The sequence below is a fragment of the Lacerta agilis genome, chromosome 10 (assembly GCF_009819535.1).
Source record: "Lacerta agilis isolate rLacAgi1 chromosome 10, rLacAgi1.pri, whole genome shotgun sequence".
NCBI classification, from domain to species: domain Eukaryota; kingdom Metazoa; phylum Chordata; class Lepidosauria; order Squamata; family Lacertidae; genus Lacerta; species Lacerta agilis.
In genome coordinates this window covers 46,860,652-46,877,412 of record NC_046321.1, presented here as the reverse complement: position 1 = coordinate 46,877,412, position 16,761 = coordinate 46,860,652, and the positions used below count along the sequence as shown (strand labels likewise).

At 40.2% G+C, this 16,761-nt stretch overlaps 1 protein-coding gene across 3 annotated transcripts in view; it reads right to left on the bottom strand.

The window, feature by feature from the left end:
- Positions 1-2,655: 2,655 nt before the first annotated feature.
- Positions 2,656-16,761, bottom strand: part of SCAF11 (SR-related CTD associated factor 11) — a 28,797-nt gene continuing 14,691 nt past the window's right edge. The window contains exons 8-15 of one of the 3 annotated variants that reach the window (XM_033162409.1): positions 16,315-16,421; positions 14,862-14,948; positions 13,950-14,053; positions 9,752-12,595; positions 8,487-8,830; positions 5,787-6,008; positions 3,905-4,024; positions 2,656-3,386 (exon numbers count right to left, since the gene is read on the bottom strand). In XM_033162409.1, coding sequence (XP_033018300.1) covers positions 3,258-3,386; positions 3,905-4,024; positions 5,787-6,008; positions 8,487-8,830; positions 9,752-12,595; positions 13,950-14,053; positions 14,862-14,948; positions 16,315-16,421 — 3,957 coding nt within the window. In that variant the 3' untranslated portion in view covers positions 2,656-3,257. The remainder of the gene's footprint in view (positions 3,387-3,904; positions 4,025-5,786; positions 6,009-8,486; positions 8,831-9,751; positions 12,596-13,949; positions 14,054-14,861; positions 14,949-16,314; positions 16,422-16,761) is intronic. The other 2 variants (XM_033162410.1, XM_033162411.1) reach the window with 2 other exon arrangements.

Here is a 16,761-nt window from a genome sequence, read left to right as displayed (position 1 = left end):
TTGTAAAAAAAGAAAGAAAAAACATATTTAAGCCACATGCACACAGAAAGACTGGATGGAGTGCTCAGTGCACCTGCCGCTCCCCCTTAATACAATTTCATGATGTTCTAACCTTATCAATTTCCTCACAGTAATTTCAGTCCATTGGGTTTGCTTCTGCATTATTGAAACTGTTGAAAAACGACAACACCAAGAGATTAACAAGGTATTGGTCAGCAGCTACAGGCCTACAGAACTCTCTCCCCTGTGTGTGTGTAGGATTGAAGCCTTAATGTAACAAAGAAATGCCCATGTATCTAAGAGCACGTTTTCTCAAGTGTCTTCAGGTGAAAGCAAGCCCGGCCCATTCCAGTTATGCATGCGCTTCACACCAGTGGGCAAGTAGCGCTTCATTTCAGCATTGACACACCAGTCACTGGTGGGTGGGTGAGGCTAGATGCAGTCAGTTTGCCTGCAGTCAACCAAGTGACTGGCACCATAAATGCTTAGAGCACTAACACAACGATCAAAGCTATGGTTCCAGTTGCTCATCCAGCCACGGGATACACTCTGAAGCCACACAACACCCATCTGCACATACAGTGCCTAATCCAACAGATGAGTACTCTCTTAGAATCACATAATTGTTGGGTTGGAAGGGAACCCAAGGGTCATCTAGTCGAATCCCATTCTGATCTTGTGGGATCAGAATACCTATATAGGTGATGCTTGGCATTTTTGAACACATCATTTAAAGGCCTGCATATCTTGAGATACAGTTTTTAAAAATTTGTGTAAACCAGGGCAGGGGAACTTGTGACTCTCCAGATATTGGATGACAACTTCCATTAGCCCTAGGCAGCATGGCCAATGGTAAGGGGCAATGGGACTTGTAGTCCAACAATCTGTGAAGGGCCACAGGTTCATCAGCCCTGACACAGATGGAGGCTGAACACATACTACTCAATATTCTTCATTGGGACTGGAAATACAGTAAATACAGGGTTCGCCGTAACTCTGCCTGTTGTGCTGCAGGAGTATTAGAACAGAAATATTAAACAAATTCCCTAAGTATGTGGAAGGCGTATCAAACCTTCTTGCCATGAAGTTACTCTTAAGAAAAACAGTTCCTGAGGGAACGTTATGGCTCAGTGCAGATAACGTCGTGCAGTCTCTCTACCATTGTTAAAAGCTGGCAATGCCTCAGGCTCAGACTTTCCCTCCTTCTCCTTCCCAGCACTAACTCTGGCTATTGCTATATCTGCACCAAGTTTGTTAGCCATGGTTAGAAGGTGGCTTCAAAACTCTGGTTGGAAGCAAATCACATTTAGCAATGTATTTGGTGCATACCAAATGGAACCTCATTAGCACTGCAAAATGGGAAGCCTTCAAGTCTGAAGGGGGGGGGGGAGAGGTGGAGAGAACTGAAAGTCGAGCTCAACCAATATCAAGCAATTTTACATCTGTACCAGGCTGGTATACAGCAGAGAGATATGCACTCCCACCCCATCTTCAATAATTAAGAGAATGTAGTAAGCATAAATACATATGGTGTGATTACATAAATGGCAGGGTACAATTTGCTACAGGAGGTGTTTTTTTCTCCTCCAAAAAGTGCTAGCCAGTCTGGGCTGAAAGATCATTGGAATATCTACTAGTCTAACACAAACTCTACAGCATAGTGTTTGCCTGTTGTTGTTTTTTTAAAAAAGGAAGGGGAAATATTCACACTAAAAAGATTCCACAAGATAAATATTATCTTTAGTTACACACAAAATACAGGCAAACAAGTCCTTGTCTGAAAAAGAAAGTGAGCTAACTCTTTACACAGCTGTGCTCCATATTCCTTTCACACTCAGCCCTGGATCTTCCTTAGAGTTTGCCACCAGTGGGAAGGCTCTCAGGAACACATGGCTAAATGGTTTGAATCATCGGCTGTGTGCCACATGTGGTACACAAACCACAGCAACTACCATGAAACCCTGGGAGGCTTAACTGCACTGTAATAGCACTTTGTTTCAAAGCATTACTAAACCTAGGCCCCTTTAGTTTCCTTGATTCTTCATTTCTGTTGAAGGAGCTAGTGGTAATTTCTCTACACTTGGGAAAAATCAATGCCAAGTCCAACCAAGCCATTTCAGGTAGAAGTGCATTATGCTTACTAATGCCCTATCTAGCAATTGCACTACCTTCACCACCATGCATCGTGTAACACTTTATAGATCAACTCAAATAAAAGACTAGGCCTCATGCATTATACTAGTGGGAGGTAAGAATGGAAAGAGCATGGCAAACTATTATGCAGCCTTCGTCACAACAGAATTTTTGTTATATTTGGCTTTTACTTCTCATGCCTACTACAAGCAGCTGCTTACAGTAGACCAAAACTGACAGTGGTATGCCACAGGTAGTGTTGACTAAGGCTATTGGTTACATAATCCACCTTTAATAGCAAGCAGAACATTTTTCCTCAAGGTGATGGAAGATAAAAAGACAAAACTGAAGTTAGGCAATTAGGGCCCATATACAAAAATCAAGCACAGAATATCTTTCAAACTTACAGGACTCCTCATTTCCCAAAACTAGTCTGAGGATGAAACAGTGGTTTTGGTTGCCTGCACCATGCCTTTTAGAACTTTTATTTCATCTAACAACTCAAAACAAGAACTAAAAAGCCACAAAACAACAAGCAGCATAGCCTTTATTTGGTGTTACAATAGGAAAATGATGCCCAAATTTCTGGGCAACAAATTTTACTTCTGTAGATTTTTTTGTGAGTTGTTCCATTCACAAAGAGTGTGCTTTTTAAACACACATTTTGAGCCTGTAAATCGAGGCAAAACACTTTATTTAATTGGAATTGAAAAAAGGGGAAGGGGGCATTGGCAGGAGGATTAAAGAAAAATCTGCCTTGAATTTTTCCCCTGACTGATTTACATATATTGTACATATCTGTCCAAGTTACTGTATTTTGACAAACATCTGTGTTTATACACTACTGTTTGAACCAAAATGCTGTACATGTGGCATTCAACACAATTGTATATTACTAATAAGAGGGGCACTCTCCTTTATTCCTTTTAGCTTCTCTTTACATATCCTTTCCAAAAAGGATAAAGAAGTTGCAGCATTGATCTATATTTATTTATAACAAAACATTATACACTATATCGAAAAATAATTTTATCAAAATCATATTTCAACCCACTATTTTTAGTTAATAGTCCATGTCAAAATTGCACTTTGCAGACATCTCGATGGCATATTCCAGCCTGCGCTCATTTCCTTTCCGCAAAAACTGCCTCGTCTGGATTTTTCTTCCGCGAATGTTTGTATTTGTCCACATAAGCTTTTACCAAATTAGCCACTTTTGCAGAATTAACTTCCCCACTCTTGCTATGACAGACCTACAAGAAAATAGAACACACAACCATTAAGTTAACCAGCACCAACCATACCACTTAATATCACACCGAAAGTAAATAATTATTGGGACATACGATCGCAATTAATTACCCTTGTAAAGCGTAAGCTTTATTATGCCTTTCTAGTTTCCCAGGGAGGTAGGAAAATAACCCCAACTCAACCCTGACTGCTAATGGCCATCAGATAAGCAAGAACAATTTTTGATGTTCTAAAAGCAGGCTGGCTATAAAGGTTTAAAGCTGAATAAAATATTGAGTCCACACTCTCTCCATAACCTATTATCATGTTCACTAAGAATTGTTCAAGATTGTAGGACAAGACTAGCTTAAATTATAACTACTTATTTCACCTCCGTTAACAAACTGCTGTGTGAACTATTCTCCAGAGCAATAAGCCTGTCACTTAGCCTCACCTCTTTGCCTCCTCTGTTCAACAGGTTTCAAGGTTAGAAGAATGCAGACTGCTAAATGCTGTCTGATATTAATAGTGTATCACTTACTTTATCTACAGCTTTTCTCACAATTTCTTTATATTCTTCTTTAGTAATATCTTTATTTTGATAGAAAGGCTTAATAGCCAGCTTCACTTCTTGCGCAGCTCTTTCTTGAATTTGCAGTTTCTAGAAAAATTAGGAAAAAGTGTTACACTTAGGAAAAAGGCACACAAATGAACATTTTTGAAATAGCCGTGTAAGATGAAGAACAGTTTTGGAGAACGGGAAAGCCTGCCCCAATTTTGTGATACTTTGGTTGGCCCCAAAAACTATTGCTCAACTAAGGATTTTAGGGTTTCTTTGTTTTTTAATGGACCAACATGGCTACTTTTGCTTTTAAGATGTGTACCAATGCAAACATACTACCTTTTGATTTAGAGGTAAGCTTTACTGACACTACAAAACCATTGCAACCTCTACTTTTATTCATCGAAGGATTATCAGATAGGCGAGTTCAATAAAGCATTGCTAGTGTTCTACAAGGCTTGTAAACAGCCACCAAATAACAGCTGATTTTAAGCAACCAGGCAAGGAACCTTTCACAACATTTGGATCTTTCGTTCCTCTTTTAATCAAAAAATAACTAGCGCTTGTATGGATTGGGTAGTACTGTATAGATGTGAAGGCCAGGAAAAAGAAAACCCAATGGAAAACTTTTCACTATGTGGAAACTCTGAAAAAGCTTTAAATGTTGTTCAAAGGTTTTATTTTTTGAATTGAGAAAGTCTACAACAATCAAACCCAAGAGGCACTTCTGCACCTAGAGGGTGCTACCACCTTCTTGAGGGGAGTATTCAAGACCTTGTTGCTTGTGAATTGTTGCTTGCCTTCTTCTGGTCACCTATGGTCTAGAATGGAGATACCAGAACCATCCAGATTCACCTGTCCTTTTGATCTGGTGCCTCCTTTTGGTCAATCTTTTCACCTCTCCCCTAAAATGGTCTACTTTAATTGCTACTAACTGAAAAACAAGCAAGTTGCTGCCCTGCCTTGATGTGGAATACAAAGGTCAGAAGCAAAAGCCTCAGAGAAATAATCTGGGTGAGAAGAGAACTTTAATCAAGACGCACAGAAGAAAGTGGACGACAACTGGGTATGTTTGCAGTTTTGTTTGTACAAAACTGAGGTGTTTATAGTTTTAAATTTTGTAAAGGTAAAGGGAACCCTGACCATTAGGTCCAGTCACGGACGACTCTGGGGTTGCGGCGCTCATCTCGCTGTATTGGCTGAAGGAGCCAGCGTACCGCTTCCAGGTCATGTGGCCAGCATGTCTAAGCCGCTTCTGGCGAACCAGAGCGGCGCACAGAAATGCTGTTTACCTTCCCGCCAGAGCAGTACCTATTTATCTACTTGCACTTTTTGACGTGCTTTCGAACTGCTAGGTTGGCAGGAGCTGGGACTGAGCAACGGGAGCTCACCCCGTCACAGGGATTCAAACCGCCGACCTTCTGATCGGCAAGCCCTAGGCTCTGTGGTTTAACCCACAGCGCCATCCGCTTATTTGGATATGCCAAATAAGACAGTTTTATATTTCAAATTTTTTAAAAAATGTTTTATGTTGTTAAAACAGTAAATAAGTTCAGGTTTAACTATTATATATATTGTACTCCTTCCACCCTTTGCATTTCCCCCCTTCAAATTGTTAGGTTTTCCCACGGCTTCAACATTTCCAAATATTTAAAATCTCTAATGAGGTGGAATGAACTTATTCGCAAGGTCAGTCTATAATTTCCCCCCCAAAAGAAACCTTATGATTTCTTAGGAAGCTAGAAAGATATAAATGGAAGGTGAAAGATGACATCCTCTCCATTTCCTTAGTGTAAATAATTATTTCTCTCCAGTTTTAGCATTGCAGAATTATGCACATTGCTCTTGGCTTTGAACTTGCCTGGTCTTTCTTCGAGCTATCTGCGCTGGCTTCCACCGTTACACTTACTTTGCTTTCAGCCAATTTTACAGCGGCATTAGAGGATTTGATGTTACTTGACGATGTTGCATTACCAGAACTTGGTCCCTGAACCGTTTCCACACTTCCCAGAGCAGCTGCTGTTGGAGCAGGCAAGAGGGTTGTACTCATGTTGTTGGCAACATGGGAAGTACTAGGAATAGCCTGTTTTAAAAAGTTATCAGAAGTTAATATGTTAACTAGTTGCATCCAACGCTCCTGCCCTGAACCTTTAAGTTCTTGGGTGTTTCTAACATTTCTGAGAGATAGTTAATAGGTGGAAAGAGGTCGTTCAGCTCAGCTGAGGCTAGCCTTAACTACAGAATCCATCCTATTTGTGACACTGACCATTTCCCCTCTCTCTGCAACCCAATAGTCTTAGTAACATGGCAATTTGTGTGAAAATGCAGGCTAAGGGGTTTTTCTGCAGACTGGAAAGGGGGAAAAACAACAGTCTGCAGAGCTCATGGCAGATAGAGAGACTGAACTCCTGTGCATCATGTAAGAAGGAAACCTATACATTTGCCAGCTAGGATAGATGCCAAAGCTCACCACCCAGGAAAGGTATAAAGACAGAAGGAACCAGTGAGAAGGCAGCCTCTCAGTGATCTACTGACAGCTGGGCGGAGGGCCCATGAAAACACCACAGCAATCCACAGAAGAATAGGCAGCCATAAACCTAGGAATGCAAACTTTCCTTCCAACCAGTAAAAGATGGAAGCCCTTCATTCTGGCTTTGCACTTGGATCAGGCAGTTGTGATAAAAGATATGAGCACTGCCCAACTATTATATGAAGCAAGCAGTGCACAAGAAGTGTAAGCACTTGAGTATGCTTCCTTCAGTAGCAGTGATTTGCAATCCTGCTCTGGTTCACTCCAGATACCATGCTTGGGGAATGGCGATGGAAGAATGAGAAAGCGTCCAGGACAGATGCAGGGGAAGCAGATTCCAAAAGTAGCCAATTACAGCAGCAAACATTTCACAAGATGGTATCTGTTGAGCAAATGCAGAGGCCCTTTTCTGAGAAGCACTTCAGAATAGGTACAGTACTTGTACTTCAACAGAGATGTGGCAGCCAAGCAAGATCTTGAAGAAAGTTCCCCTCCCAGGCATATTGCTTTATAGTCAGGAATGGCTAATCTGTGTTCCTGGACTACAACTCCCATCTTCCCTGACCATTGGCCTTGCTAGCTGTGGTTGATGCATCCATCATCTCAAGGGATATGTGTTCCCCATTCTCCTGCTTCATATCATCCAAAGACAGATTATTCATCCACCATGAAAGAAGAACAAACACTGGACTTCACATGAATGTTTTCTTCAGTTGTGGAAGGAAGTCTAACCCACCCAAGGCTCACAAGGATTTGGAGAATTGCAACAGGTTTAGATGTGGAGTGCAGGCTGGGCAACGTTTCCGTGTTCTCCGGGTCAGGGATTCCCAATGAGGTCCCTCTTCACCCCGACCCCACAATTCCCTCTTCATTAACACATTGTTTCAGTGTTGGTTTTGTTTCAATTTGATTAAGCTTTCTGGAATTGAACCCTAGAGATTAACATTCTGATTACGATGCGAAAGACAGCAAAACTTTGCTATCCCCACCCAAGCCAGGAATATTAATTTAAAGCAGACCTCTTCAAAGTAATGACAAATTGATCACCACACAAAGAATGACCAATATTCTCATGTTCCTTTTTATAAGTAGCAAATGAGATGTAAATGAATTTAACATTGAAGATTATCACTTCCATATAAACACACACACAAAAATGTATTTCTTGGAACAGGACTTGAGTGAACACACACATATGGGATTGGCTTTTATCCTGCACCCAGATTTTAGTCTTTTGTGAACAATTTTTGTTGCTGTCCTCCCCCCACTCCTCAAACCATCTGTGTATGAATTTACTGCCAATGAATTTATTCACAATGGGGGAACAAATTCACCAGACTACAGAAAAACTTTTTAAAAATAATATGAACTAGGCCAAATTCATACATATCATTGTTGCAAAGTCACTGTATCCACAATGCTGGGGACTCTGCTCTGAAGCAGCAATGTCCACAACCAGCAACCAGGTAGATTGGGCAGATTACAAAGGTTTCAAGTTTCCACAGCAAGGCAGGCACCTAACCTGGGAGTTCTTGCTCTTGTGGAAACTCATAAACCATCACCCTATCCCACGCAGATGCGTATCACATGGCATGACAGCCACACAACAGTATGCACAAACAGGGCCAGAAACTGAAGCTCCTCTCCTTCCTCTCTTCCTTTTGTATAAGTAATGTGTAAAGCAATACTTTTCCCGTTAGAATGATGGAAGAGAAATGTTAACTAACAAAGGATAAGTGTTAACTGGGGATATTTTATGGCTTAAGGAGAGGGCCATCCTGAACAAATGTGGATGGTGTACATGGTGAAAGAGGGGACAGGTTATTTTCCTTCCATGGATTTCCTAAAGAATGATTCAAGCCAAAAAAAAATCCCAATGGGCTTCTGAGTCAATCTAATTGCAGCATTAAATTGTTTAAGGAAAACTTGCAGCCAAATGCATAATATTTACATAAAACAAGAAATGAACCCTGTTTCAAAAGTCAGTTTTAAAACTGCATTTATTTATTTATTTACAACCAAAGGATATACCTGCAAAGGCTTTCCATCCAGTTGGGAAGCAACATAGTTAACTTGCTGGGATGGTGGTGGAGGTGGTGGTGGTGGAGGTGGTCCCTGAGACGCATTGGCTGAAGCTGCTACCTGCACGAGAGGCACTCCTGTATGAAGATGCATGGGCACCGGTGGAGGAAGGCTAAACGGATTGTGCTGAATGTTCACAATAGGACCAGGGACGCTCATTGGATATGGGAAGATATTCATCGGCTGATGTTGCGTATTTACGGGTGTCATTACATTCATCTGTGGCTGCAGCACGTTTATGGGTAGTTGAGAACTTTCGCCTTGTTGGCTGGCTTGGTCTTTGAAGTTTGGATCTATCAGACAGGGGAAAGACATTTTGAAAACATGTAGTTCCATAAAGCATTACAAAAAACAGAGCACAATGGAGGGCATGCAGTCCATACATGGTATCTAATATCATCTTAAATCTGGAACCCAGATTTCTCTCTCTGTCTCCCCAAAAAGAGCACACGTGGTAGTCTGGTCTTGTTATTTTATATGCTCGTTTTGCTTCTCTGCAATGTAGGCTAAAATATGGGACTACGGAGTTGAATGGATGTAAGTCCAATGCCACCTAGCATATTGTTCCAGAAGCTCCCTAGCCCTCTAGAGCAGTTTTAGGAAAGTGGGGGAAGGAAGAGAGAGCAGAGGAGGCTGCAGGGGATGGTGAATCAGTGAAAAATCGGCTCTCGTTGATTTTCAGGAGCATCCTTTTGATGAGTGGGGCTGCACTCTCAAGGTCTTAGGATCCAATCCATTGTTTACGTTGTTAAACAGTTACAGACACTCACTTAACATACACTAAAGGGTTCCCTTAAAAGTATTACCGGTATTGTGTGCTCCAGATAAAATAAATACTTTTCCAGAGAGTTGTACTGAGATATATTCCAGCTACATTAGTATCCACTGTACAGCACGAATAGTTACAATACCTTACCACAGATTTTTGAATAGATATACTGAAACTTTAAGGGCACCCAAAAAATCAAAAGTTTTATTCAACATTATATGTGAAGCATGTGTGCTATAGTGGGTGAACAGGAAAGTGGAACATACACCATTTTGACGGCTTCGCCATTTGAGCAAGGCTGTTATTATTTAAGTTGGGACGGTTGCACAGAAGCTAAAGTTAACCACCCCCCGTCTAGCATTCTTAGAATAAAAAAAAAGAGGGACTATCTGCCCGCTCTATCCCAAACCAGTAATTTATGCATTAATATGGGGAAAATAAATACCTTGCTCAGGTGCTACTTCTTCTGGCTTTGTCCACGCAGATTGTGGGCTTGATGAATTTCTTCCTCTTCTGGAATAATAATTCTGTACGTCTGCTGGCAGAGTCTTCCTCACAGCCCAGCTTGATGCAGACGTCCACCCAGACCTATCAGCAGGTGTATCGAAAGAGAAGTCTTGCTCCATCTTACGTTTGTATGGTTGGTGCTCTGGAAACCTTGAACTTTCAATTCCAGAACTACTGGCATTCCCCGAGTGCGGCTTCTTAGTTTGCCAGCGGTTTTCACTCTGGTCTCCATATGTAAAGCCACCTCTACCACGGCCACCTCTGCCACGGCCACCTCTGCTGCGATTTGAATTCCAACCTGATCCAAAGCTTCTGTTCCATGGAGGCCCTGAATCATTTTGCCTATTTTCATCCCATGGTTGATTTTTAAAATTGTCCCTCTCTCTGTTCCTTGTTTCGGGAACAGAATTTATCCTTTCCATAACCCAGTCTGGATAATCTTTCCTATACTGGTCAGGATAAGATTGCTTGTCAGCATCTTTGCTTGAACTGTCCCTCTCTCTTTTCATACTCTCTGTCTGCTTCTCTTGCTCATTTCTTTTATATCTGTCATTTCCTCTGGGACTTCTCCAGTTATCATTTGTCCACCGTTCTTTCCACCTGGGAGGTGAATAGCTGTCCTTCTCATTTCTAGGGAATGAAGGGCCTTTGCTTCTTGTCCTCGATCTTGACCTAGATCGAGACCTTGATCGTGACTTTGACCATCTCCTCCTACTCTTCTCTCTTTCATGATCTCTTCTTTGCCCGTCTTTTTCACTATCTCTATCCCTACTTTGAGATCGGCATTTGTGCCTTGGAGAGGATTCCTTAGCTCGTGTCTGAGAAGATCGCCTTCCTTCCCTGAGAGAATCCCTTTTTGGAGAAGATGACGGTGACCTCTTCCCTTCTCTCATAAGATCCCTCTTTGGAGACTGGGACATAGATCTTTTCCCTTCCTTCAGAGTTTCTCTTTTAGGAGAACAGGATGGGGATCTCTTCTCTTCTCTTGGAGGATCTCGTTTTGGAGACTGTGATAGAGATCTTCGCCCTTCTTTGGAAACATCCCTTTTAGGAGATCGAGACATCCTACTTTCAGCCACAATCTCCCTCTTAGGAGATGGAGACTGAGATCTTTTCCCCTCTCTTTTGGATGGTGACCAAGTTGTTGATGGAGAATGAAATCTTGATCTTCTAGTCCTAGTCTTTTTATCTTTTTTAAGTTCTGCAGAGCATTCTGTTTCTTCTTTCTTGTCAGAAGAGCTTGAAAGGGATATCGAGTTTTCAGTTTCATGGGAAAAGGAGGTTGCCTCTTGCTCTACACTACCACTCATTAGTGGCTGGTCTATCCGAGATTCATTCTGGTCACTGCTAAATGAGTCACACTCCATAGCTACTATCTCATTATTGTCTTCGCTAAAATGTTTAAGGTCTTCCAACTTGGGTGATGAACTGGTTCTAGAATCTTCTCTAGACTCTTCTAAAGACTGATTGAATGTATTCTCTGAAGAAATTGTAATTAATAAATCATTATCTTTTTCATTCTCTGTGGGTACACAGACTTCTTTTTCTACAGTGTTCATATCTTCCATTTCCAATGACACTGGAAGCTGCTGTAATGTGCTTGTGGTATTTTCCAATGGCTCCTTGACTACTGCCTCAAATCCTATTTCTTCTGGTGATTTATCCTCAGAAGGAGAAGCTAATGTCTTCTCAGGCATGTCCTTTTCATGCCTCTCCAACATCTCATCTACTATTGCTACAGATTCTGACTCACCAAACAATTCATTTCTTGGACTAGGCACAGGCTCATCTGCTACAGACAAAAGTTCAATGTCTCCCAGGAATTCATTTCTAGGATCAGGTGCTGGCTCATCTTCTATTGCCACAGATTCGGTTGCACCTAGCAACTCATTTGCAGGATCAGCCAACGTATCATCTGATATAGCCACACTTTCAACTTTCTCCAGGATTTCATTCCCGGGACTGTCCAAAGGCTGATCTGCTGTTGCCATGGGTTCCAATTTCTCCAGCAATTCATTCATAGGACTGCCTAATTCCTGAGGCTCATGAGTAAGTGTTCCTGTATCATTGCAGGTATCTTCTCTAGAAGCACTATAAATTTTATCTACTTCTTCAGCAGCAGGACATCCATTATTTTCAAACTCAGTTTCCTCCTTTACTTCACATTTTTCAGTGTCTCCCTCTGGGGTGAGCAAAGGAGGATCTTGAACACAGGAACTAGTGTCTAAAGTTGCCTGCCCTTCACCAGCATCTCCTGTAGGATCTTCCAGACATGTCGCAGAGTCCTTGGAATTTTCCAAGCCATTAGCAGACTCTGTTTCTACATCATTTTTGTGACTCAAGCCAGTGGCGGTATTATCACTGTCGGGTACATTGCTTTTATCTAGTACTGTTGTTACCTCTGTCTCAGATTCATCGTCTAATAGATCACTAGATGGTTTTCCGTAACGTCCAGAACTTCTGAGCTTCTTTTTAACCACAGGTTCCTTCTGCTTAGCTCCTCTTTTAGCCTTCCGCTTCGGAGGTAGTTTCTCAGATTCTGCAGAAGCAGCATTCATAAATGAACTACCATCGCCACTGGCCTCACATCCGGAATTGCTGGATTTTGGTGAACTCTGAGACTGACTCGAGGTTTCAGTTTTAGCATTCCGGGCAGATCTTCTTCTAGGTGTAGTATCTGAAACCTTCCTTCTTGTTCCTCTTGTGCCAGCTGCACCAGAAGTTTGTTTTTTCTCTTCTCCTTCCTGGACATATGTAACAACATGTCCCTTTTCTGAAGACTCTAATATACATATATATTAAAGGAAGAGGAGGAAATAATGTTTAATGTACTGAGGTAAGGTGAATGCATTTTAGAAATGTCCACATTTAATTCAGTATTTGCCTCTTTGGCTAGGCATTTTCTTTAATCTGGGGCTACTGCCATTTCATCAAGAGTCAATTTGCCTGTTATGTCCTATTTTATAGTTTATTCTTTCAAATAAATTAACTCAGATCCGATTCCTAAATTAGCATACTTAATATACAAAGCACCAAGAACACTGGCTTGGCTGCTGCTCACTATCTAAGCAATCTTCACACGTGAATCACTCCAAGCTTTCAGTTTGCCCATCCCTGTACATCCATGCATTGGCAAAGACCCATCTGCTATGTGATCGCTGTAGCTAAGCCCATACCAACATGTGCATGGCCAGAGCTGGAGCCAGCAGCATGCCCCTGGTATTAATGTGCTTCATGTGTGAAGGGGGCTCTACTCCCTTAGAAATCTATTCTCCCTTGTATCCTCACCCCAAATGTTCATGGTCCCATTTCTGCCCCATTCTTTAAAGCCTAAAAAAATGGACTTCTTCTATGAAGCCATTAACTCTCAGGTCCTCAACCTTAAATAGAATGAACCTCAAATATGTGCAGAATCATTGATCAATCTGTGTCATCCCTAAATCCTATATTCCTATTCTGGTTCACAGAATCACTATGAACAGGAAAAAGTAGGATAGACTGAGGAACACTGTACAGACACACTACCTCAAAAGTACTTATGATTCCTCAAAATAACTTCTCTCCTTTCTTTCTGTGTGCACATATGTGCGACGCACAGATATGTATTCTGTATATTCCTAGTAGGGAAAATGTTTTACGAAGCAGGAATTCTGTTTAAGATAGTAAAATAAACAGAAATCCATACATCTATTGAAAAGAACTAGATGGTTCAAGTCCCTCTGAACTGCAAGTATCTATTTGTTCAGCAGGATAACCTCAAAAAGACGACATTTTACAGGCATGCTTAGAATGACTTAATTTAGGATCTGTTCAGCCCTAGTTTATCTGCATGGAAATGCTATAACCTCCAGTGAAATAATTTCTATAACCTGGGGGATGGTAGAGAGAGAAGAAATTAGGGCCTGATTAAAATAGGTCTGCACATTCTACCTTAGCCACCTCCCATATTATGTTAAAAAACCAACTTTATATCTGAACATTCTTTAGACATTTCAAATTAAAATACCTCACACCAATGTGACAATTAACTCTTAAAATGTATATTTAAATAGGGAAAATAACATAATATAGTTGGAGGAATTAATGAAAATGTTGCTTTATATGAACTATAAATAAAACTTACAAAAAAAATTTACCAAAGTTTTCCAAAGGCGAAGAACTTCTCAAAAAATGAGTTCCCACTACTGTGGAAACCAGACAGCAAGTTGTCATCTCTGTTTCACATCCCATGGAAGGTATTCTGTAAAAATTAACCCAAATAAAAACAAGAGTTACAGGAAGAATCCTATGGGGTGGTATCACATAAGGCCACATAAAAATACATTGTATCCATTGGATAAATAGTAATGAAAAGCACATGAAGGATTGAGACTCCCTTCTTGGATTTAAAGTTTGTTATCTTGGCCAAAATCCTTTTGGGCTTAGAGGATTTGGACTCCGCTAAAAAGGTCTGAAGTGGAATAGGGAAAAAAAAAACGCTTTTGTTTTCCAAAATGAAATCTATATATTGTATATATATTACTAGCTTTTTAATCACCTGGATTATGAATTTGCCTGAATTATTCATTAATGTTAGGTTTATGCATTACAAATCAAAAAGTAAAAATATAACCAGACTTAAGTGCAAATAAACTGCATTGCTCTTATCTTATTATGAGGAATTATTATGATCCTAAGTTTTAAGCATTCCAAATGCAAAACAAGAAACCAGACAAACTCTTTGCTTAACTGAGGTTCTATCCATTCAGAATAATAGACAGAACCAAACTATTATATAGCAAAGCACATTTTAATATAATTATAATTATTTATTAAATTTGTATACCGCCTTTCATCTGAAGATCACAGGGTGGTTCACAACATAAAATATAAGTATTTTATTTTGTGTAATCACATGTAATTAAAAAAACACAACATTTCAAATACTATTGAAAGTTTATCTTAACCCATTTGTTATTGTTCTTTAGATATTTTGACTGTAGCTTCACTAGTGACAAAGTGCATTTAAAAACAAAACAAAACAATTCTCAACCAGTTGGTTGCTTTACCTTGCCATACTAGCTAGTACAGAACATGACAACTCCAGCTCTCTTCTCTTATGCCCGATCATTGTGTCAATTTTGCTCATCTCTATACTGGAACATAAATTTGAAATAAATTTTAGGGCCTTGATGTGCATCTTAACAAGGTGGTAGATAGACTTAAGATACAAATGTGCACCTATTTCCAGAATGGAAAATGATAATTGACATACTTTATATTAATTCTCAATAACGCTTAATAGTCTCACAAAGTGGGTGTGTCAGTATTATCCTTATGTAGCAGATGTATGGGTTGAGGTACAGATACTGGTCTCATTCAGATAAAGAAAACTGCAGCAAAGTTGAACATTACAAGGACAAACTGATCTATCTGAAGGCTCGTGTGCTTCCTCCCTCCAGCCTGCCACCACCCATCTCCTGCTCTGGCATAGCGGTAAGGAAGACTTCAGGAGTTTCTGTTTCCATTTTAAATAAAATGCAGCTTGTTGCAATATCTAAACCCCAGACAAAATGCAGTTAATGTTAACTATAGTTCATTAAAACAAGCCCGTTCATTAAGCCCATTTTAACCATACTTTATGAAGCTGGCTTGTTTCAAATGACCACAGATAAGATTAACTACTGCTTGGCTTCAAACACACTGAACTGCAGACACTCTTAAATCAGAAGCCTCCTATCTTGTCCTTGCTACCACACCGAAAGAGAGGGAGAGGGAGCATACAACCCCATGGCTGATATACAATCCAACACAATGGTTTAGCATTATGACAAAACACAGCCACTGGCTTCCTTAGGTCACCTAACGTGCTCAAGGGAGATATAATATTTGAATTGGCAATTCCTGAGTCTCAACTCATACACAAAGCTGCAACACTACACAACAATGGAGAAGAAGTTACCCACTCATATTCTAAAAACAGCAGATTTGCGGCACACATGCAAGATTTCTTGAAGCTCCAGAACTCATCAAGCTATTTCTTAACAACGTATAGCATATTAGGAGAGGAAGGGCCATAGCTCAGTGGTAGTGATCATGCTTTACATGTCAAAAGATCCCAGGTTCAATCCCTGGTAGCTCCTGATAGGCTAGGAAGAACTGCAACCTTGGAGAGACACTACCAATCAGGGTTGACAATGCTGAATGAGATGGCACAAAGGTCTGACTCACTGTAGGCTCTACGTTCCAAGAAGAACAGATACAAAAGCCATTTAAACCCTACACAGAGACAGACTTTCAGATTTTAAAAATTGCTCTAGAATATTTGCAAAGATAATATTGGGAGATTAGGGCTCAATTACATATTTCTATTTTTTGCTAGAGTAGATCCTACTACAGTGGTTTTGTATGTGAGGAAAAAAAGTTAATCTAGATCTACCATTTCACCAGAAAGTCAAATGAGTCATATTAACATTTTACAGTATTACAATAGTCTTTGTGAACAACAGATTCAATACTGACCATTCATTTTGGTAATTAGGAGATTCTCCATTGAAGCTACTATTAGAAGAAAATCTACCACAGAAATTACTTCTGAGAAATCTGCTTGAGCAGGTTTGTCTTCTGGGCTACAAAATAAAGTTTTAAATGTAAAACACTGTGGTAACCTCTGCATCTAATATTCATAAAACAAAAGGGTTCCAGATGTAAGAACATTTGAAAGAAGATTTATATTCTAGTCATATAACTGCAGAAGCCATCTAAACTGCACTGAGACACAGACAGAAATATATTAATGCAACACATTTCACAAGGTCTTGAAACTCACTTTCACTGCTAGGTCTACAAACTAGGATGGAGTGGCAGGGAAGGACTCAGAGGTAGAGGAGACACTTTGCATTTAGAAAGTCCAAAGTTCAACCTTAAGGTTTTTTTTCATCATAATTAGGCACTTCAAACAAATTATCT